This window comes from Lycorma delicatula, chromosome 5, assembly GCF_047948215.1.
Source record: "Lycorma delicatula isolate Av1 chromosome 5, ASM4794821v1, whole genome shotgun sequence".
Lineage (NCBI taxonomy): Eukaryota > Metazoa > Arthropoda > Insecta > Hemiptera > Fulgoridae > Lycorma > Lycorma delicatula.
This window is the reverse complement of record NC_134459.1, coordinates 158,708,378-158,733,419: the sequence shown is the minus strand read 5'-3', so window position 1 is coordinate 158,733,419 and position 25,042 is coordinate 158,708,378. Positions and strand designations below refer to the sequence as shown.

General features: G+C 30.9%; 2 protein-coding genes and 1 long non-coding RNA gene across 7 annotated transcripts in view; 2 read left to right on the top strand and 1 right to left on the bottom strand.

The window, feature by feature from the left end:
- mura (ring finger protein murashka) overlaps positions 1-11,286 on the bottom strand; it is a 53,294-nt gene extending 42,008 nt beyond the window's left edge. For 2 of the 5 annotated variants that reach the window (XM_075365415.1, XM_075365420.1), the window contains exon 1: positions 11,156-11,286. The gene's annotated coding sequence lies outside the window, so the exon portion shown is untranslated. Of the gene's footprint in view, positions 1-10,526; positions 10,587-10,936; positions 11,064-11,155 lie in introns of those variants that run through there. The other 3 variants (XM_075365416.1, XM_075365418.1, XM_075365419.1) reach the window with 3 other exon arrangements.
- A 361-nt stretch (positions 11,287-11,647) lies between these two features.
- The window catches only part of LOC142325536 (uncharacterized), a 57,135-nt gene continuing 43,740 nt past the window's right edge, over positions 11,648-25,042 (top strand). Inside the window, exons 1-2 of the long non-coding RNA XR_012756561.1 lie at positions 11,648-11,778; positions 18,321-18,375. This is a non-coding gene — a long non-coding RNA (uncharacterized LOC142325536). The remainder of the gene's footprint in view (positions 11,779-18,320; positions 18,376-25,042) is intronic.
- Positions 11,771-13,781, top strand: aqz (aaquetzalli). Its single transcript, XM_075367404.1, has one exon. It carries the CDS (start codon positions 12,255-12,257, stop codon positions 12,765-12,767), a length of 513 nt encoding a protein of 170 aa, XP_075223519.1. The 5' UTR covers positions 11,771-12,254; the 3' UTR covers positions 12,768-13,781.

Sequence of the window (25,042 nt, the reverse complement as noted above, 5' to 3'; positions counted from 1 at the left end):
CAAGGATATGATAAAAATATTTTATTTATGACAGACAAAGTTCATGCTTTCATTAAGAAGCTTGGTATCTGGATTATTCGCCTTCAAAGCAAAAATTTTGATATGTTTCCGCTCACTTCCGATTATATTGGAAAAATTTGGATGAAGACACTATTATTCACCATAGTTTGGATAGCATGAAGATGCATTAGCATGACCTAAAAATTCAGTTGGCAGAATATTTCCCGGAAGATAAAAATGATTTCTTGAAGAGATGGTTATTGAATCATTTAGTGAAAACATTGTTGCAGCTGCTAAGTTGCTAATTGATATTCATGGCAAGCTCATCAAAATGTCTACTGATAAAACGTTACAACTACAATTCACATTTGAAGATTTAAATGCGTTTTGAATTGCTCACTGAAGTGAATATGGAAAATTTTATCACAGAAGCTTTGAAAATATTAATCCCTTTAGCCACATCTTAGCTCTGTGAAAAGGGTTTTTCATCTATGGTTGTGTTAAAAACTAAATATAGGAATCGTTTTCTCCACATATGGAGAAACGTTTAACTGAAAAACAACACAACAATCTCATTAATTTATTTTCTTTGCATGTGTACTTATAAACATAAGTAAAATGTTTATAATAAATGATTTTTTTTTCTCATAAAATGATTTCATTATTTTTTTACATGTAAAGTGGTAGGCTAATTTTGCAACCCCCGCAGGTTGAGAAACGCTGCTCAACAATAAAGTAAAAATGCGGATAAATATTCGTACTTAAAAAATTTAGTAGACCCCTGTCAGAGATTTGAATAGAGCAAAGGTTGTTTGAGATAATTCAATTTTATTTACATTAACAAATTCTATCCCATTATGTGATATGCTAATTATTAAAATGTGTTACTGTGGAGGTTCAAACAGTCAAAAGTCTCATACTTTATATGTAACAGTTCTATTCACTCTGTTCATTCATTTAATGTTTACCACCATTTTTAAAGTGTTTTGTGTGCAAAGTTGGAATTGTTTCAACTTTTTTCATTTTTAAAAATATTTTTAATACTATATCTTCTCTTTTATAGAAATAAAATTTGCTTTTGATTTTTTTAATAATGTGTCACTAAATATGTAATTTTTTTAATAAAGTACTCAATTTTTACCATCACATAATCTTGGTATTACCGAGGTTACTTTTATAAATTAATAATAACACTAATGTATTACAAATGTATAAATCATGGCTTTAGTAAATATCATGTTACAGTACTCCCATATTACAAGTGCAATTATTGCATTTTCAGTTCATAATTAAAATAAAAATAATTTTTGTTTGTTTAGGTTGTTCCTTATGTTAACAATAAGAAAACAGAAAACAGCTTTTAAAATAAAAAAATCCACTCATTAAAATGTGCATGTTTATACACTGCCAAACATGTTGCGATATGTATATGTATATATATATATATATATATATATATATATATACACACACACACACACACAAATAAAATAAATTAAATTTAAATATTTAATACATCTAACAAACTAAGCTATCAAGTGCATAATACAATTAATGATAGAATTTTTTTATGGCATAAAATGATACAAACTTAAGTATTTATTTTTTCATAAACAAGCAGTTAGAAAATTAATTTAAAAAAAAATCAATCTACTGATGAAATAAAATCACATTTATATATTACATATTTACATTTATTAAAAGTGCACAATGTAAAAACTTGCATTTTTATTATTATTATCCTACTAACATCTAAATCTCCAGAGGAGTCATCCTTCAATAAAGAGTTAATGCACTAATTCTGTACTTTGTCTAATATATCCGCACTTGATAAATTGAAATCTAATTACATTCTTTCCTTCATTGCGTTATTGGATGATGACAGTAATAATGAAAACAAAAACCACTCAGCCCTATTAAGTAAGTCAAAGATAAAGTATTGGCACTAAAGAAAACGTAACATTAACATTTTCTTTTAAAATCCTCATCCAGTCCTGAAACATTGACTATAATAATTGACTGAAATAACATTAACCTACTATCTTTAATCAGTCTAGCCCACTAGCTTTATCTGGTCTTCTTGAGAACCTTTATTAGAGCCATCTACTGAAGAAAGTTGTCAGCCAGTTAGTGAACCATTAGAAAGTTCAGCTCGGTCCAGTGATGTCCCTAACATACATCGGTTGGTAGAAGCCCATCTATCAAAGGGGGAAATTACTTTCAAAGGAAACCCTGGTCTATACGCCCTAATAGAATCATTAATACAGGGCGTTTCATAATCTTCTTAGAATTTACAAAAATTCAGTACAAAAAAAGTATTTCACTTACCTAAATGAAAGTTGTACGAGGGTGATGCAGGGACTCAAACAGTTTATGTTAAAATCTATAAATGTTCAATACGTGCTCCTCTGGTGATACGGCACACATCAACACCAAAGTCTAGCTCTTGCCAAACTCATTTTCTAACATGTCATTTTCGATAGAGTTGATTGCATTGATTATGCGATCCTTTAGCTCAGCGATATCATGCGGCATTGGTGGGATAAACATCTTATCTTTCACGTAACCCCAAAGAATGAAATCACATGGCGTGAGATCTGGTGATCTTGGTGGCCACAGCATAATGTGTTGGTCTTCTTCAGACGCACGTCCTATCCAGTGCCGAGGTAATGTTGTGTTAAGGTACTGTCAAACCTCGTTATGAAAACGGGCAGGACAACCATCTTTCTGGAAAATGAAGTCGTTGAGTAGCTGAGCATAAGCCATACAGTTATGGCTTATGCCATAACTGTCCAGGTATATCATGCCGGTTACTGTTGTTTCCATAAAAAAGAACGGCCCATACACTGCCTCACGAGAGATCGCACAAAAAACGTTTACTTTCGGAGAATCCCAAATGTGTTCCACATAAGCGTGTGGGTTTTCAGTTCCCCAAACTCACACGTTATGTCTGTTTACTTTGCCGCTAATATGGAAAGTAGCTTCATCGCTGAAAATTATCTTGTTTAGAAAACCTTCGTCTAACAACATCTTTTCCTGTAATTGTAAACAAAAATCGAGCCTACGTGTTTTATCTCCCATCAGAAAGACTCTGGATTAATTGAAGATGGTACAGTTTGCATAATAAACATTTACAGAGAACTCTCCACACTGTTGTTTTCGGAATTCCTAATTCTCTGCCTGCAGCCGCAGTCGATTTTGACGGGCTGCGAATGAAACTTGCACGCACACGTTTGACATAGACTTCTGAGACTGATGGACGACCAGTTGATTTTCGCTTGCACAAGCAACCAGTTTCACTGAATTGTTTATATCATGCACGAATCGAATTGTCACTTGGTGGCTCTTTATGAAATTTCAACCGAAACGCACGTTGAACAGAAATGACTGACTTTGACAAGTTACATTCTAACACACAAAACGACTTCTCGCTTCCTGTGGCAGCCATTTTCTCTACTGTCGATGCCTAGCGAGCAAATGGTATGCTTACTGCCTAGTATATATGCAAAAAACTATTTGAAGTACTCTTTCATACAGTACTTGTTTTATTCTTATGAGTGAAACAGTTTTTTGTTAATGAATTTTCAAAACTCTGAAGAACATTATGAAACGCCCTGTTTTTTTATTTTTTTTAAATAATTTTTATAATACTTACAACTGTCCCCTAATGAGTTTACGGAGAGGTCATCTCATCTGGATACAGTATATCTCCATTAAAAGGAATGAATATAAATTGAAAATATGTTTTAGAGGAGTCTAAAGGGATGATTCTATAACTGATCATATTTACAAGGTTTCACAGTTACCATTGTTGAGGTTGTTTATAGTAAATGGATAATTACTGTAACAAGCAGAACCGTATGAAAATTTCGCAAATAGCCTATGTTTAGTTTACGTAATTTGAGTTTGATGTGACAGATGAGTAAAACATTTTATAAAAATAAAAACAAATCATATTAACTACAGTAATAATTTATTTTTAAACAGAGGAAAACTAACAACAATGATTGAAATTTTACAATAACAATCTGTACAGAACAACAGAAAACATGAAATAATATCTGCTACAAAACACTAGTATGTTCTCTGCTACATTCTAGGTACATCCACGAACATTAAATAACTTGAGAAACACAGCTGTACAATGATTGAAAAGTTACAGAAACAAACTATACAGAATATACGAAAACATGAAAAATATTGTTGCTACAAAACATTAATATGTTAGTACAAAACGTCAATGCTGATTATGGTTGTTTCACAGTGACTGAACAATGCATCAATGGGCCAGTGAAAAAAATCTGAGTTTTAGCTAACCTATGCAACACTTTTTCATTTCTTTTTCACCTTAAATCTGTTTGTATACACATGGGGGGTAGTTCCCTATCCAGCAACACATTTATGGAGGCTTTGTTGGTGGCGTCTAATAAATGGTGTACAACCATTTCATTAGCTTATTATATATGGAGAAATAGTATTTTTCTTGTTGAGCAATCATTAAAGTTTTTCATTAGATAAGAAAACAAATAAACAGAAAACGTAAGAAAATTAATAAGTTTGTAAAAATAATTTTCAACTGTCAGTGGGGAAGCTAAAATCTACATTCTCTGAATGCTGAAAAGTTCAAGTATTCTTAGTTTAAAAATATATATCTTAATTTATAATGATATCAAGTCAATATTACAATCATCAACCAGTAAAATTCCTATTTTTTGTTTTAACAGGCAAATAAAATATTCTTAATTGCATGACCATAAAAAGTTAAAATAGTTACAATAGACATTAAATGTTTAATTAAAGAATATTTTAGTAATAAACTCTGTAGTTTAATATTAAACTAACAAAAAACGAAATAAGATAATAGAATCATTTGATTCATGAAGATTAACCAATGAGATGTTATAAATTGTTCATGGCTTATTCATAAAAAAATTTTTCTTGAGCACATTAGTAATAGATATGCTTATCTGCTACAAAGCATCTCAGGTTTGATACCCAATGACAGGGTGAAAAATTTATAACAATTCAATATAAACATAGTCACTAATGAATATCCACCTAGTTGATGCAACTTAAAAAAATAAATGATGCATTAAAGATTTTACAGCTAATTTAAAATAGAGAAATGTGGTATTTCATATGTTAAAAATTAATAGCACAAAAGACCCAAAAGGCATGGAAAATAATACAGAGCTAAAATAATTTGAAATATATTAAAAATTTGGATACAAATTTTCATTTTATATGTAAACATTACAAGTAAATTATTTGGCACAATTAAAAAAAAATTTCTAAGAATTATAATTAAATAAAGAATCAATTTGGTCCATCCTTAAAGGTTTACGCAAATTGAAATCTTAACTCACAATCTTTATTATGTACAATAACTCTACAAAATTAAGACTGTAAGCAATTTGACAATTAAATGTCAAAAATTATTTTATCAGCAAACAAATCTAAGGTCAACATTTAGAAAAATGTTTCCTACATAAATTGAATTTAATTCATAATTTTTTATTAAAACCTAGAATTTACCCCAAGTGAATAAATAAATAAAAACTGTCCCTATCATCATAATCAATTTTAAGTAGAGTAGAGTGGTTGATTAAAACTTTGAAGAAAGAAGGAAAAAAATATTATTTCTATGTTGAGTACATTTACCTTTCTTAGCTTATTTAAAATTTTTATTTTAAAAGTAAGCAAAGAATTTTTTATTTTAATATAATGAAGCTAACAAAGGAAAACAGTACTCAACATGGAAATAGTGTTGTTCTCAGCAAAAAATATAATAATCTTAATGAAAAAATATTAAACACACAAAAAACATTTTTTATACATTTTAATCATCTTAAGCCCCTCCCTGTGAACATTTTAAGAAATATAATAAAGCTTACTGGTAATGTTGAAGTACTGTTAGCCCACTAAGTTTCATTAAAACAACAGATCAGCAAATTTTGCCAAATAGGAAAACAAAAAAAAGAAAACATTCCAACTTATCTGAATTAACTAACAAATAGTTAAATTATTAATAAGTTAAGTTCCTCTAGATAATAAGTGGATAATAACTGCAGAAAAATAGAATAAAAGAAACTTATTGAAACAATATTAAAATAAATAAATAAACTAATCAAATGCATAAAAGCAATAAGTTTCAAGGAAATAAAATATAGAAAAAGGGCAAAGAAGAATAATAGTAAGGAGGCATGGTTATACTAATCAAGATAGAAAATGAGTATATATTATATAAACTTGACAAATTTGTTAAAATGACCATGTGGCCACCAAAAAATATGACTACAACTCCTAAGAACTTATAAGTTAATATCATACATGTTATAAACATATAAGACATTGTTTTTTTAGAAATCAACATGATAAGTAATGTCACTTTCATTATTTTTGATGGTCCCCATTTCAGATAATACGGATATTATATAATTCAAGCATAAATTTTACATTAAGTTTTATTTGGACAAATTCTTTTGCATTTAAATACTTTCATGAAAATAAAATGCATAAAAATGTATGTAAAATATAACAAAAATCATAATAATCTGAAGTATGATTTTTTTCTATAAAACTCAGAATTTATTTCCTTATTCTCTCTACGAGCTAACACAGCTAACAACTGATAAAATCGACTATCCCAGTACTTTTATTTTATTTTCATTATCTTTTTGGCATTAAAAGATGAATTTCATACCTTGTGAAAAATGCCATCTTTGACCAAAACTTGAATTTAGAACCTTTGATCATTTGTAAGACAGTGATTAACAGAATACTAATTTTACTTACACTTGACAATGAAAAATTTGTGAAAACTAAACCAGTTTCCTAAAAAAAAAAAAAACAACATTCATTGTTCTTACAAAATAACATAGTACAAAGGGCACAAAGAAAAGTTTGCAATATGATGAAACAGATCATCAAAGACAGTTAAAAGTTAGCACATGTTTAGACAGTCCCAATCTGTGTTTTAGCTATGTTAGTTAAAAGAGATAGCGATGTGGTCAAATAATGAACATGCAATTTTGCATGTGGGTTAAGTGTTGATCAGTGTTTACAGAAATGATTTCTATGCTTGGAGAAGATTGTCGTCATTGTACAACAATATTTAGGTGGTATTGAGAATTTAAAAGAGGAAATTTTGGTCTTGAGGACATTCCAAGGCCAGGTCAACAGTCTTTGTGACTGAGGGAAACATAGCTGCAGTATGAAAAATGTTTGAGTACTACCAAATAGAAATATCCTTAGGTATTAATGCACCAGCAGATCACGCTATTCTGCGAAATCACTTTCAAGTTAGAAAGGTTTGTATTCTTTGGGTGCTGCATAACTTGATCTATGATCAGACGGCATATCGTGTTTCTTGGTGCCACAAAATGTTAAAAAAGTTTGAAAATGGGAAATCTTCCTATGAGCACATTATTATGACAGGTGACAAAACTTAGTTGTCCTACCATAACGTCCCGACCAGGCTCACAAAATAGTGTTCAAAGATGAGATCCCATAGCTGTTTGAAAATCCAGATCAGTGAAAAAAGAGAATGGCGGCTGTGCTTTTAAGTGTGAGAGAAGTTTTAGAGCGAATTGTGTTGGAAACTCAGAAGACACAGGGAAGGGGTATACCAAAGAATGCCTGCCTAAACTTGTTGAAACTCTGAAGAAGCTGTGACCAAATTCAAGGATGAACACATTGTTTCTTCACCACAATAATGCTCCAAGTATTTGGCCAGCACTGAAATAAAACTGTAGAGCACAGTCCGTACAGACCTCACCTCAATCATGTGAGATTTTTCACTTTTCCCAGACTGAAAGGTAGGCATTTTACAGTGATGACCTCATAAGAGCTTGGATATATAAATAAAAAAAATAATAACAATTAAAAAATATTATTAGCCATTATGCAAGTATGGAGTGTTCACCACTTCCCATAAAAATGGAAAGGGATACAAAATAAGTTAAAATTCAGATAAAACTCTAATTGATCTCAAGAACTTGAAAACATTTCAAATTTGCCTACATCATTACTCAAAGTATCACTAACTCTGGGGTGCCAGTTCAAACCAATGATTTAGTCACATAACATACAGTTCAAATACTTTAAAAATAGTTAAGATTTTCCAAAATAAAAATAGTTTTACTATATAAATTATCATTCTTTATGCAACTACTGTTATTATCAGATATCTTACACTAATTAAATAAGTAACACTTCTAACTTCACTATATAACACAAAATGAAGTTTGAAGTTGCTAAGATACCTAAAAAGTTTTTAAAATCCAATTTTGATATTTTTTTAAATTCGGATACTGAAACAAAAAAAAATAGTAATATTATCTTCAAAGACCCCCCCCCCCACCCATTCTTCACAAAAGTTGTAAAATTGCAATTGTTGTAAAGTTATAAAATTCTTCACAAAAGTTGTAATACCACAAGAGTGTGGTAAAAGTAAAGCAGAGATCAACCAGAAACTTTGTAACAGAAACAGAAATTAAATACTCATCAAACTCCAAAGTACAGAAACATTATATATATAAAACAATTATTTCTAATTGAAAAGCATTAATCTATCTTCATCGGTATACCTACAGTTGTACAACACAAAATATTAGTTTTGTTCACTACCAATATAAAGGAGTTAAAATCTAAATCATATCCTATAATTCAATAATTTCCAACCCTATATTAAAAGAATCATGCCAATTTTATAACTTGGTTCATGGAATCACAAGGTTTATTTTTGTTTTCCACCATTTTGAAGTGAAAAATCCTATTAGTATATTAAAAGAATGCAAGTAGCATTCGCAGCACAAAATTTCAATACTCAGATTATTATTTTTTTTTTTTACAGTGATACATGTTATCTGTGTTTAATGCCCATTTATTTCACTTGACAATAACAGATATTCCTTTCACAAATTTACTCTACACAAAAGTATTTACTGTTAGTCAAATACTATACATTTCCAAATTATCCAGACAAAAAAAAAATTAATAAATGATATGTGCAGACAGAGTAATACATTACAATTTTCTTTCAAGGACATACTTACAGATATATAAATTTATAAACCGGGCTATGATGCATAGAACTAAAATTTTTGTTGTTATACAAAGCACAATTAAAGTGGATGCAAACAAAGAAAGCTGATTTTCATAGGCTGCAATATATTTAAATTCCTTCTGATAGTGCAGTGAAACCCAAAGAAGCATTTTTTTAAAAATAAATACAAACTTTGTATTATTAATGTAAAATAATTTTTATATTTTATTTTGTATTCAAAACTGGATAACTGTAGTTGAATGGTCAACAAAGGATATTGAATGAAGACAGTTTACTGACAAGGTGTTAACATTGCAATGATTCTAGATTAATAAACGAATTTAATTTAATATAGTTTTAAGTGAAAACAAAGTACAAGAAATCACAGAAGGGGGAAAAAGTTAAATTAAAGTTGATCCATAAAATAAAATCTCTATCATTTGAAATAGCAAAGACATTTTTTTAGTCTAAAATCCAATCAATTTTAAAGAATTTTTCCAAACACATTCACAGGAGTTAAGCAAGAACTTTGTAATCATAAAAGCTGCTTTTGATATTCTCTCTTGTAGATCTGTCTTAACAGGTATCAATTGGATGCTCTTCAGAGCATAATCCAATGGGATTATGATTTTAATTATTCAATGTTTAATTAGAATGAAATTGCAGAATGTTACAAATGATTAAATGGGTAAAAAACTGAACTTGATATTTTTTTTTAAATTACAACTTTCTTTTAGAGAAAGTTTAAAATCAGAAACCAGCATTATTCATTTCAATAAGATTTTAATTGGTCAGTGGTGCATGCATTTGAAATATAAAAAATAAATAAACTAATATAATACTATTATAATTAAAAATTTATACCCTACAAAAAGTAATAAAACAGCCATTTTGTAAACTTAAGTGACTATAAAAAGCAATAATACAGTACATTTTTATAAACTTAGGCCAATGAACAAAGTACAGACAGTGATTTCACAATTTTCTAAGGACCAATGAAAATTCTAAATTTTTCTTTTCCTTAAACTCCCACTTATACAATTTTAACTTTAAAAAAATGATAATTTTTTTTCGCTATAGATAATTAACAAAACATTAAGGTCTTCATATTTTTAACACAATGTAGAGGTCTCTAATAAAAATTAATGATCAATGAATAAAAGTACACTGACTATTTCATACAAAACAGATATCAAGTAGCTGAACCATAATAAACAATGTATTGTTTATTTTTTTTTACAAAAGGCAATAAATAAAAGGTACTAAAACAATTTATAATCAATTAAAGTTAAATAAAATTTACAAAGAATATAATTATGAGATTAAAGAATTTAAAATTTATAAGTTTTTTATTCACATTAAAATTATAAAAACATTTGTTCATGTACTAGCATGGACAAAGTTGTAAAAGATAGCAAATACTAAAAAAAAATTGAATCGATGGAGTGAAAGCAGCAATTATTTTCAAAGTCTAACCTACCTACTGATCTTTTAAAATTTCCACATAACAATCAAAAATTTTATACAATTAATCATACTCTTCGCAGTACGTTAGTACAAAGAAATCTGATGACAAATCCGTGCAATACGCATGTACTGAGAGGTTATGTACAATAACGTAAATGTTACGAAAACTACAAATCATAAAACTATAAACCTCGTCATAAATTTGACGAGATAATTAACGTATACAGTTTAGTACGAAATTACTAGTATCTTATAAAATTACTCATAATAGGTATACCTAGCCACAAGAATACAATTCTACAAGGCTTCCTATCTCATGATTAATATTTTCACGTCCAGTGAAATTATTCAACCCATCCCACTGCACGATTTATAAAATATAAATTAACACTAAAAAGAAGCTTTCTTTTTACACGTACTTACAATAAGCATTAAAAATAATTACAATTAATGCTCAATGAAAATAACTGTAGACTAAAAAGCACTAAAGTAATAACAAAGCAGCAAACAATAATCGCAATTTAAAAAATTAAAAAAAAACACTAAAACGCACAGCCATCTATCAACTTATCTACTGCACACATTTCTTGATAAACTGATAATCACAATTTATAAGCATGCAACTGTGGATAGAACTGCTACCTGAATGATGTTAAACACAAGTCCTATGCATTTTTCACACGCCTCATACTCTACAAAAGTCCAAATCGCCAGCAGACACTAGTTTCCTATTCTATTCTATTTACAAGCCTACACACAAACAGCTGTAATGAATGGGTGGATGTTACGAAAGAACAAGCCACTCCTACTAGTCTACCATAACCAATGGACACCGAGTTCACTGAAGTAAATAAGGTAAAATGTACGATCGTTATTTTGGGTTTCAATAAATACGGAAAAGTTAATACTTTTTGTCAAGGTAATGGAAATTAAAATTAAAGTTATAACGTATGTTATAGTTATTTTGTTTAAATATAATAGCAGTAATTATATAATTTTACAATAATTTTTTTGTCCTTCTCGGAGCTTTCCGTTCAATTCCGTGATTTTGACAAGTACCACGTGATCTAAATACTGAATTTCCATTGGTTTACTAGGAATCAGCTGTAATATGTTCTTTATTTTTACCAGGTAGACGTACATGAAGCAGCTTCAGGGAAGGAGATTGTAACGTTATGTCGTTTCGTTTAACAAAGGAATTTTAAGTGGAATATCGTGCGTTTAGTGTTTCAAAGTATATTCAAGGATATTATTGTTGTGTCTGGGTAATTAAAATTTCATTTATTTTTAAATTTAATATGAGGTTTATGTTGCAAAGTACATAATAGTTTTGTTAGAGATTTCAGCAGCCATCTTGTTTGTTTTCTTCCAACGACGGTTACCATTATATCGATGCGACAGCTGTCACATCCTCTGTTTAAATACACTAGGTCTGTAAAAACATTGCAGCTTTCATTAAGTATAAGTATTAGATCTCTTGGTGCTATTTGTGATAAATACAACACTATTTTTATTCCACAGTTAAAAAGTATAGTGCGTACGCTGATAGACTCTCAACGTATCTTAATCACAAGGCCTACATTGAAAGTAAGTTAGCCATAATCTATTGTAGGCCGTTTCTGTTGGCTTAGGCCTACAATTTTTATATTTAAAGAAGAAGTATTTCTGGACTTAACAGACCTAGTGTTAAAATTTTTATCTACAGACAATCTTATTAAAATTGTTAACACAAATTTTTCCAATGACCAACAGCAATTTATCTAAGATGATTTCTAAAGGCACAGAAATGCACTCCAGTTGTAGTTCTAATTTTGCGCAGAGTCAAAGGTGCCATTCTCGAGTGGTAAAAAGTTCTATGTATTACCAAAGTTCAGTTATTCCATCTAGAGGTAAGCACCGACAATCTGAAAATCATTTTGAATCGTCGGATAAGAAGATGAAAGGTAAACCTATAGATCGATTAAGATCGTCTGCTACATCTGTCAGGCAAGGCTCTCCAAATTTCAAGCTACAAAGAGTAAGTCCGTCCAAAGAGGGAAGTCCCAGTTCATCTCCTACTCTTGGCTGTTTTTATGCAGGTGCAAAATTCAGTGAGCCCCCAACACCAAATGCTCTTCCGAAGCCACCCTCTCACTGGACAACTTTCCGTATGACATCTGGTGGGGCATTTCCTCTCCTTTCAAATGGGAGGGTTGAAAAATGTCATCATGGAATTTCAAGCAATCTTAAAATGCTCGTAAATGTTCCAGCCTGACTGATTTGTACACATCACTTTGTATTTTTCACAATGTTTTAAAGTATTATTATTGTAAAGTTGTAACAGTTTTAGAATTTATTAATTATATGTAAGAGTTGAGTTTTACTGCCTAAAAGAAAATTTCCTCAGTTTGAATCTTTCAAATTGAAGGAGTTTGCACAATTCATGAGCAACACAATGTAGTAATAAATATAAGTACAATAATATTTTTAACTTTTTTAAATTTGTGATTTTAATAAAATTAGTAAGTAAATTTTCATATCATATCAGCCTATTGTAGGAAAATAACTGCAAAGTTTGTCAAGCTAGTGATTGATAAGGCTGCTGTACTTAAATGAAATAAAAAGTGAAAAGGTCATTGTTTTGCTCATATATTTTATTGCAATCTTTTCATGAGAATATTTTTTCTAGCAATACATCAAAAGTTTGCAATCAGTTGTGTCTGGCTAAAATTCAATTCATTGTAACTAATATAGCATTTATTATACTTAAGTCTGGTTCACCAGTGTAGTAGAGTTACCCATTTCTTTATGAGATTGCCTATATAATGATATTAATCAAAATTACTGAGCAATTAATTTTAAAAAATATGTTGTCTTAAATTTTCATATAAATAGTATTTGTTTTCTTATACTTGGGTTTGTTTCTAAGAATAAATGTCTTCTTAGGCCAATTATTGTGATATTAATGAATAATAATGCAGTTACTTTACATAATTTTTAATAATTTTATTAATGAATGTATAGAAATAAAACATTATATGGGCTATCTTAGTAATGATATGGGTAGCCCTGTCTTTAAGATTTAAGTAGAGTCACAATTCTTGATGGATATGTCTCGATGATGTCCCAGTGCGTTTCATGTCAAAATTATGGTTGTTACTTATTACTTAGATATTATTAATTATATGTTTCAAAATTTATTAATATTTTATTAGAGTATTATTGCATTTTGTAATCAGAAATTTATTATTTCACTTAGCAGGGTTTTCCATTTATTTATAACTGAAGACAAGGTAAACGTAATTGGAAGAAATATAAATCTTTTCTTTTAAATACACTTTTATAAGTATTTATTGTGTTTTTATTAAACTTTATTTAGTAAGAAATATAATATCAAACTTTAAAAAAATTATTAATTAAGCATTAATTTTATTGCTTATATTATTTATATATTTAGTTAAATTTTATACATATTTTTTTTATGTAAAACAATATGAAAAATTTATAAAATTTAAAAGTCAACCTGTTTTGTTTGTTCTTTTTTTTCATTTTATTTTTACAAAGACTGAATTTTGTATGAAACCAACAATAAAGTAATTCAACATTATTATAAAATATCTTATTTGTGTTTTACGGTAATTTGTTAGTTTTATTGTTGTTATTAAGATTCTGATTTTAAATATTTTTCAGTACTTATTGTAATAAAAAATGATTCATTTTATTGTGAATATATCTTGGGATTGACATTGCTGACTGAAAATCCTGTATTAGGGAGCATTTCTAATTATCATACAAATTAAATTAATGCTTCATATTTTACTTGTTTTACAACTGTTACTAATTCACTGAGAACTAATTTTTACGAATAAACAACGAATATTCAAACAAAGTATTGAAAATATTCGTTCAGTATTTAAATTTCTTTATCTAAAATTTCAAATAACTTTTCTGAATGACTATTTTATTTCTTCCAATTTCCATCTCTGATGACAGTTGATAATTTCTTTATTGTCCTTATAGCACAAAATTGTATAATGTTATATTTATCAGAAAATATGATTATGGCAGTTGTCTTATAATAATTTGGTTTGTTTAGTTTCTTTTATGTTGAGGTCTGAAATGTTATTCTGTTAATTTATAAATTCATTCATTTCCTATTTATGGCTGCTGAAGTAAAGAAAAAAATGTATATAATGTAGCTATAGGTATATGTAAACTTGTTCATTAAATGAATTATTAGGCCTTTGTTGTACCATGAAAGGATTTTTATTTTAAATGAGTAAAATATAGTTTTTGAAGGATTGTTCTATAAGTAGGTGGCGTGGAATAGATTAATGAAAACTAAATAAACAAGTAAGATTATTTTCTGTTTTGCATTGAAAGTTTTCATGGTCAGATAAGTTGTAATTCTAAATCATTTTAATGCATACTTATTTATAATTTTTTATAGCTATTTAAATTTTTTTCTTTAAGATGTAAAACTTAAAAAATATATATTCTTGAATTTATATATTTTATTTATTATAGATTTTTTATCAGTAACTATTTCAGACCTTTTTTTTTCTAATTTCTTAGCTGTAATATTTTAGAATTTTTAGTATTAATCCATCAAAGTAAATGTGTCTCATGCTTCAAATTTTCAAATTTATTTACATAATAAATAACTTTTATTTAAATAATTTATAAGTGTTTCAAAAGTGTTAATACCTGCATTGTAGTTGTTCTGGATATCTGTTTAATTGCTATCAAAAAATTTTGCATTTTATTTATATATATATATATATATATATATATATAAAACAATAGTTGTGAAATTATAAATAAGCTCTTCTCTTTTTTGTTTTGTTTTTATTTTAGTAAATAAGGTATTTGTATCTAACGAATTACAGTCTGAACGACCTGGAGGGAAACTGAGCAAACTGTTTTGTAAGGCAATCTAGTCACAAAGTTAATATAAAATAGTTTTTATGTATATTGTAAATAATTTATATAATATAAAAAAGTAAATATCAGAATAACTATTTTTTAAAATGAATTGCCTGTGATTATAAATAATATAGGATTAATTTAAGTAAAAATTGTATATGCTGCAAAAGAATGCATGATGACCAGCAGTCGTGTAAGATTTTTATTATAAATAATGAAATGGTTATAATAATAAATGTTTTAATTATTATATAAGTTTAAGATACTCAGGTCTTTCAGTTCCTTCCATGTGATAAAACAAGGTACAAACTTGTTATCTAAATCCCATTTGCACTTAATAAAAGATAAAGAATGCATGATTAATAGTAATTAGGGTATTTAATAGTTTGTCTCTCCCTCTTACTTTAATAATTTAAACTACATGGTTTTTAAAGTATGAATTAGAATAGTAGTAAAATGCTACATTATTGTTGCTATTGAAATTATAATTATTTTTAATCACATTTATGTACTTAATCTTTACATCCAAAAAGTCCCTGCAAGATTGTCAGTGGAAAGAAGATGTTTCAGGATCAGTCTTGGGGGGTCGTTTTCAGCAGAAGTATGTATTTGTAATTTTGATCATGAATTGTGATTTTTTTTTTTTTTTTAGCAAGAATAACTCAATTTTGTACCATTTTACAATTTTCCCTGTCATCTGAATTTTTTTCATACATTAGATGCTGTAATGTATATAGATAAATTGTTAAATGAAGTTTGGGCATATTATTAAAAATCCATCAATTTATATAATCTAAATTAAAAATATGTCCTTAATTTTCTTAATGTTATATTATTCAAAATTTTTAGTTACCTTACCTTTTGAAATGTTCCATATTTACATAATTTAAATAGTTTCTAAATGGGATTTAGATATTTGGAAGGTGTTGAGTTAATAGCTCAACTATCTTTTAAATGTTTTGAGTATAATTTTATATAAGTTATAAATGTAATGTTAATTTTAAGACACCATTTAGGTATTAAAGTATGTGTGATATATATATGATGACATATATATTATATATTGAGAGTTATTCGACTGTCAGAAATTTTGGTTTGGTGATAAAAAAAGAAAGCATGTTTTCAAAATGGTTCGGCAGGCCTGTATTTATGGACAGTTGCATATAAGTAAAAGGCGGATGTTACGAACAAGTTTTTAATGGCATGCTAAATGGTGGGGCTTAAATGTTATAATAGACAGTGAAATGGGAAAGACTGATTAAATTATCAACATTCCATGACATTGTGTTTTTATATTGGGGGACCAAATAAATCCCTCTTTTCCCCATTTCATTTATTTTATGATTCGACAAGCTTTTTTTCAAAAACCTTGGACATTGTGAAATACAAAAGGAAAGTTGAAAGTGATTGTGGATCAAGCTGGAATAGTAAAGTACAAATCTGAACATTTGAAAGGGTTTAGCCGACCCTTTTTATCGGCTATAAGTGCCAGTTGTGAACTTTTTACGTTAAAATAATCTTGAAGACATTAGAGACATTGTCTTCCATGGACTTATAATTAATTGCTACGTGCAATAGCTTTAATTATTATTTTTTAAGTAGGTTTAGTTAAATTTGTTTTGGTTTTGTAAAATTTTATTCTTAACAGAATCTTGAGAGAAAGTTGCTTGTAACTTCTTTGTGTCTTGATCTCGATAAAATATTCTGCCAAATCATTGTCTTATAATTACATTCGTATTTTTTTTTATGATATATGATCAAATTTTTATTAGTTTATTACTTTTTTGTAAAAGAAGATTTATTTTTCATGTTACTCTAGTCTAATGGTACTCTTTTTATCCAAAATTAAAAAAAAAAAAAAAAATTAAAAAAAAAATTTCCTTACCTCTTTCCCCAGACTTTTCTGAAATTCCTTGCATTGTTCCTAAGAAATCCCACCCAATCCTTTCCTATTTTCCTTTGTTACTTTATCCTGAAAAATTGAAATTAATATCACATTACTGTTTTCTTACCAACCATATTTCTTATGTATGGTTTTTAACTGCTCACGTCTTTCCTAAACAATCCACTTCCTTACACCCAGTCCTTCATCCCAGGCCTCTCTTCAATAGGAACCTGTCAAATGTTAAAAATACAAACACGTCTTGAAAATTATTTTCTTTTTCAAGGGTTTTCGTGTGCTCTAAAAAAAGAACACCTTAACTGTTCCTTATTATTGTTCCTGTTCCTAAAAATTCATCTTCCCAACCTTTTCCTTTTATCCCTTCTCTCCTGGGCTCCTCCACCCCACCAAAAAGGAGCCCACCAAATTATCAAAAAAAGGCAAAACACACACCTCTATAGAGGAATTTTCTTTTTCAGGTTTATATTCTTCAACTGTATTACCTAATATACATTTTTCCTGTAATTCATAAAAATTCATATTCCCAACCTGTTTCTTTTATCCTTTCTATCCTGGGCTTCTCCCCACCAAAAAAGGAGCCCACCAAATAAATGGTAAACAAAATATACCTCTACAGAGGAATTTTCTTTTTCAGGTTTATATTCTTCAACTGTATTACCTAATATGTATTATTACTGTAATTCATAAAAATTCATACTACCAATCTGTTTCTTTATACTTCTTTTCTAGGGTTTTCTTTCAACAAAAAGGAACCCTAAAATTAATTTAAATCTATAGAAGGTTTTCTTTTTCAGGTTTATTGCTTATTCACCAATGATACCTCTCATCTTTCTTACATAAGTTATTAAAAAATTAATTTTCCAGCCATTTTCTTTTATCCTTTTTTTCTAGATCTTTTCTATTGCTAAAAGGAACCAATTGAGTGAAAAACAAAACGCCTCAGAAGTATTTTCTGTAATAAATTTTTTTATATGTTAATTTTATATTATTTTATTGCAGTTTATACTATCGTCGCATGTTGGCAGTTCAACAAGGATAATGAGAGATAGCACAGGTAAAAATTTATTACTCTTAAATATTTATAATTTACAAAATAGTAATTGAAATTATATTAAAACTAAGTTAATAGCAATTAAATTATAAATACAGTTCTGATTTACTAAAAACTTTATAATAACTAATAGAAACTGATGTTGAATTAGCAATTAGATAACAATAGAAAAATCTACAATTCACATTATTCAAGTAGTATTCACTTTTACTATTTACAAAAATCATAAACTTTATCAATGAGTAGAATATTGTCACTTTTCACTTCTGTTTACAAATAACTTGCAAACAGCTTCTTGTTATCAACCACTGTCCAAAATTGGATTCTCGTGGCTGAGAATCGTGGTCGATTCTTCACTTGTTATGTTCCCCGACTGTGATCGCATTTATCATACTCTGCCCTGAATTTGAAATTTAAAAAAAACAACTTCACTCTGCTGGTCTCCAGCAGTATTTCTATCTCCTGACCTTCCCTTCCTTCCTTCCTTCCTTTTTCCAGTTTAGCCTCCGGTAACTACCATTCAGATAATACTTCAGAGGGTGATATGTATGAGTGTAAATGAAGTGTAGTCTTGTACATTCTCAGTTCGACCATTCCTGAGATGTGTGGTTAATTGAAACCCAACCACCAAAGAACACCAGTATTTACGATCTAGTACTCAAATCCGTGTAAAAATAACTGGCGTTACTAGGACTTGAACGCTGGAACTCTCGACTTCCAAATCAGCTGATTTGGGAAGACGCCGTTCACCACTAGACTAACCTGGTGGGTTTTTTCTATCTCCTGACCTTCAGTACCAGTATCCAACCCGTCCTTTTGATTGTTCAAGCATAGTAATTTATATTGTCTGCGCCTTCTATGCTTTTCTATGTCGTTTTCTAGAAAGAATCCCTCTGTCGATTTGTCATTTCTTCTTTATTTTTTCTGGAAGCTTCTGTATGCACTACGCTGCCCCCTCCTTAAAGCTGTTCGTCCCAAACAGCCCTCTGATAAGGCGCCAGGTGAACTACTATCTTTGTTATTTGATTGCACTGAATTCTATGGACTATGTTGTTGATTCTGTTCAGTACAGTGTAAGGTCCTTCCTCAATTGGTCTTAGGTTTCTAACACTTCTGATTGTCTTCCTTGGATGGTAGAGCAAAACTTGATCTTGAAACAGACAAATTTACCTTAGGTCGTATCTTGCTTTCGTGTGGTCACTGGTCATCTTTAAGTGTTATCGGGCACCATGATGTACTTCTGCTAGGTAACTAACTAATTCTGCTGTGTACTGTATAGAAGGTTGTTGCTGTTTCCCAGATGGTGAACCGAAGAGCAATCACATGGCAACCTCAGCCTTCTTCCGAAGATCATCTCGGCAGTTGTAATGCCGGTGGTCTCACACATAGCTACTCTGTAAGTCATTAGAAAGAGTAGTTTCTTGTCCCAGTCGTGTTGTTAACCAAGCTGAACTTGCTTTGTGCTCCTACATTGTTTTGATTTAGCATTATACCATAACAACTGACTGCGGGTGAAGTGATGTAGTTCTCGTTTTTCATACACCAAAACGCTCGAAGTCTTGCAAAAGATGAGATTCGAAGTTCTGCCCTTTGTCACTGTATTTTTCCTCACCAGAGCGTCTGCTACCGATGATGCTTGGTTTGGTAAAGCGTAGAATTACGACCATTTAGTGAAGTAATCCATGGTTACGAGTTTTCTCGGACTCGCCACACACCTCACCATTTCTAGCCCTGATTCTCAGACTGCCATCTTTCTGCACTAAAGAAATCCATTGTGCTTTGATTGCTGAAATCCCATTTTTTTCCAGCCTCCTCAGTTAATTGGCTGATATCTGCATCTGTTAATTGTGTTTAATTTCTTATTTATGCCAGTCTGTTGCTGTTATAGTAGTGATTCAATATAGATATGAAACTCCAGCTCGTTCTACCCTGCTGAAGTGTGACTACTGGCTGTAATGCGTCTGGAGCCTTTGCATTTGAATGCTTCCTCCCTGGCCAATTCTCTGCTTTATAGTCATATTCTTGAAGCCATTCTATCAATATGCTGTTTATCCCTCGAAATTGAGCAGCCATGTGATCGCTAAATGATCAGTGTGAAGTGTCTTTACTTCAGCGAGCAATTCTCGATAAGTTGTGCAATAGCATCTCTTCGATTTCAATAGTTTTACTGAAATAGCTGATTACTTGTTCTTCTCAGTTTTGAATTTGCAAGAGAATCCTGCCAATTCCAACATTGCTTGCATTTGTATCAAAATGAATCTATTGTCTGATGAGAATAACCAGGGAATTGAGCTGAACATAAAATCTTCAAGAGTTTCAAACGATTCAGCATCTTCTCGACCTCATCTGAATTTGTTGTCTTATATTAGTTTTGTCAGGACTTAGCAGTATTGAAGAAACCTTTTATAAAACGATGATAGGACAAGCATAGTCCAAGAAAACATGCTACTTCTTGTTTGTTCTTCGACGGCAACCAATCACATACAGCTTTTATTTTTCTGGGTCTTTTGCTGAGACATTTCCCAAGTATTGGACGTCTTCACGAAAGAGATTACATTTCTTCAGCTTCAGATTTGCATCTTGCAGCCTGTCGAAGTTTTTTCCCAAGATATTCTTCTGCAGAATAACTGATGAAAATCGCATCATCCAGATAGACTAGGCAGGATTCGTCGGTTAAACCACGCAAGACTGACCCCCATTAGTCGTTCAAATGTTCCTAATGCATTGCGTATTCCAAAAGTCATCACTATGAATTGCCCACAGACCTTGACCAGTAGAAAATGCAGTCATCTGGATGCACAGCAACTTGCCAGTATCCTCTCTTCAAATCTAGCATAGAAAATCATTCTGCACCTAGAAGTGTGTCTTTGAGTATCATCGATTTGGAGTAGAGGAAATCAGTCCTTCATGATGTCATTCAGTTAATTGTAGTACACACAGAAACTCGGTTCATCATTCTTCTTGACTAGAACAATAGGAGAGGAAAAAGGATTGTCCGAATTTTCAATGACTCCTTTATCTTTTATATTTTTCACCATCTTGTCGACTTAGTTTTGTTTTACAAGAGGTAGTTGATGGATGGCTGGGTGACTTGTCGACTTAGTTTTTTTTTTACAAGAGGTAGTTGATGGATGGCTGGGTGACTGCTGTATTGATGTGGTGATACACTGTTCGGCCGTAGGATTTTTTTCTGTTGCAAAGAGATCTTGATATTTGACGATAACTACCGCAGCCATCAACCTCTAATGGCATCAGATATTTAATATTTTAAGTGCTCATCCATTCATTCTTCAGCACTTTCTCTTAATGATTTTCTACAAATTTACACTTTCCAAGAGCGACTCCTCTTGACAGTTCGTTCATTTGTCATCACCACCTCGCCTCGTGCTGAGATCATCTCGTTTTTTAATAGTATCACTTGCTGAATGTGGTTCACTATCCAGATTCCACATCGTTGTTGCCCGACGTCTACAATTGCATCTTAAGCTTGCAGGCTGTCCAGACCAAGGATAAAGTCATCCTTAAATTCAGTGACAAATACAGGTACATAAGAGGGTCTCGCTGATAACTGGTAGAGTATCTTCAAATGCAATACTGATGATTACATAAGGCTGGTCTGTTTTTTATTTTCAGATCTACCGACAGATATCAATGCTCTTGTGTCTGCTATTATCTGGCATAGTCTATCTACTATAAATTACCCGACAGAGATTTTAGGATCCTCTCCTTATCGTAGAGACGTTCAACAACTTTGCAAAGAGAAGATAGCACTGGCAAACCCTCCTTTGAATAGCATTTTTGTTTCCCTGAGCTGAGCGCAAATCACAGACATCTTGCAGTCTGCTTTTGGGTGGCCTGTTCGTCGCAGCTCAAAGCAGACTAGACTCTTGTTCATCGGTTTTGTAGCAGGCATTTTTCATTCTCCATTGTGAAAATGTTTTAGTAATTGGTGTCTTGGACATACTTCACAGCCTCCTCATTGCATTTAGCTCAGATTCTTTGAAGGCAGGACAGCACGCTGGGTGCCTCCAGTCGCAAAACTTGATTAAGGGCATTGTTGACTGACCTGAGCAGAAAGTGCCTCTTGATCTCGGTGTCTCGTAGCCCGTTGATGAACATGTGTGCTGCCTCCTCCTGGATGCATGTCGATGGCAGTCCAATTAGAGCCTGTTAGGCTAGCTGCTCAATAACTGTGGCGTACTACTGCAGCATCTGTTGATGGTCTGAATTTGTCCCTATAGCTCACATCTGTAGATAGCTGTCAGTTTGTGCTGTCTGCTGCGATGACATCCTCATAGCCAGCCGTAGATGGTTCACCCTGAAGTGCAGTAATCAAGAATGTGGCCCTTCACTGATGTTATCCAACCGTTATGACTGGATACTGCCTGAAGATAGTCCACGATGTACTTCCGTCAAATTTGAGTAGCTTTACCACTGTAAGATTGTCCCTTCGATGTGCCTAATTCTTGGTCCACTGAACTGTTAACACACAATTCCTCGCATTATGAGCTACTTCCTTTGCCCATGCGATGTCCTTATGGCTAAGTTACTTAATACTACTGATGTAAAGTAGTTACTTAAACTGATGTAAATAATCAGTTACTATTGACTAATTGTTCTGTCTTAACTGACCTATCCTCCAACAACTTGCTAGTGTTTATTCTAAAACTATCTAATTTGAGGAAAAAATCTTTTCACATTTTCATTTAGTTTACCCATACTTTTTTTTGTTGCTCTCATTCATTTGAGTTAACAGTGCAATAATGTCCATACTGGTAGCAGCCATCTCATTAGTAATAAATTACAGTTAAAATGTCAGTCATTTGAGAAACCCCATAAGATTTTCCAAAAATAAGATTGTTGTATTTTTATTATATTCATACATAAACACATTCCAGCGTGTATCCACATTAGTCAGATGCCATTTCTTCACATTATAATGTATTTTAAATTTTGTTCATAGGAGAAACTACATTAGTCAATTGACTTATGTAATTTCTTAAATGAACAAGATTGTAGTTTTGTGAATAAATAATTTTTTTATGATTTGATATAATATCATACAATGTTGATTTATTTTTAAAAAAAAGAAAGTATTTCGTGTTGTAATTAGTCAAAGAAATAAGGTAAAAGTAGGTATAGAATTCCATGAATTTATGAAAAACATAAGTCAAAATGGGAAGCCATTTTCAATGACTAAAAAATAAATTTTTATACTTTTTAATATGGTAGAGATTAACGTAGGGTCTAAAATAATTGTATAATTTTTTCCAGTATTTTAGTCTTATTTGTTGAACAGATAGAAAATCTTTTTTGATTTTTTCGAAAATTATAATTACACTACTTATGTGGTTTCTCAAATGACTGATTCACATACAAAAATAAAAGTAGAGAAAACCTGTCAATAACTGAAAAGCCTAACTGCTATTAAAATTAAACTTTAAATTTACAAAATAAATAACACTAAAATAAATCAAACAGTATGCAAGCAGATAAAACTGTTAATTAAAAAAAAAAAGATTAATAAAAACCTTAAACTAGCGCTCAATATTCCACTTCTGACACCAGTGTCACGATTCGACAAGGATATTGAGAGATAGCACAGATTAAAATATACAAAATACTAAGTAAAATATAAATGCAGTTCCAATTTACTAAAATAAAATAGAAGAAGGCCTCCCTTCTTAGGATCATACTGCTTGCTAGGTTCTGTAGCTAGAATGTTAATGGGTTTTATGCTGGTGATCACAGAAACTAACTTTCTCGAGACAGTTCTGTAGCCCCTGACAACAGCTAATAATAGAAGACGCTGGGTTCACAATAAAATGTCGCTATAATATTGGAATTGTAAACTATGAGCCCACACACGCGCAGCATACAACAATATGGCCTCACTGACGACTTTGTAAAGAATACACATGGTATGGTAATTCAGCCCCCAATCAGGATGCGAGAAATTGAAGACCAATGTTTTGACTCTTGGCAAGTTAGGTAGAACGATTCTTCTACTGGTTGATACATGCATGGTATATTTCCAAATTTTAGGGAGCTGCAAGCAGTTAGGTGGGTCTTCTCAATCTGTACACAACTCAATTCCTGTCAGGACATTGTTTCTTAGGAATAGTTTAGCTAGGTTTGGTTTGGTTGATGACACTATGGACCATGTCCTTTATGTCTGTCCCTGGCATTAGGCTGAACATACAGTGCCCTGAGCAGAATGGCTGGAAAGGTATAGTAGACCCCATGTGGCTAGGGATTGGCTGGAGGTAGGCGTGTTGGCATTGAGCCACGATTAGTTAGAAATTGTGGTGATTATTACTAAATTTTAGCTGTTGACAGAATGACTGCACTGCTGAGTGTATGGGTTACCATGCAGCTGTGAAATTTAGCATCATTTTGAAGAGGGCAGTTTTTGTAATGAGCAAATATCACTGTTTGCAGAATGGCAATTGCACTACTGAGGGCATGGATTCCCATGCAGCTGAGTGGGAATAGGAGGTCTGTCTGCGTCTCCCTGGCAGAGTCCACAAATGAAACGGTCAGGGGTATGAACTGAAAGTCTGAGTTCACTAAGGGAACTAGGAATAAATTTTGTTGTTGGATTTTTTATGTATGTTATTTATTCAATTGCCTCTATTATTATGAGACATTTACGCAAAAATTGACTCTG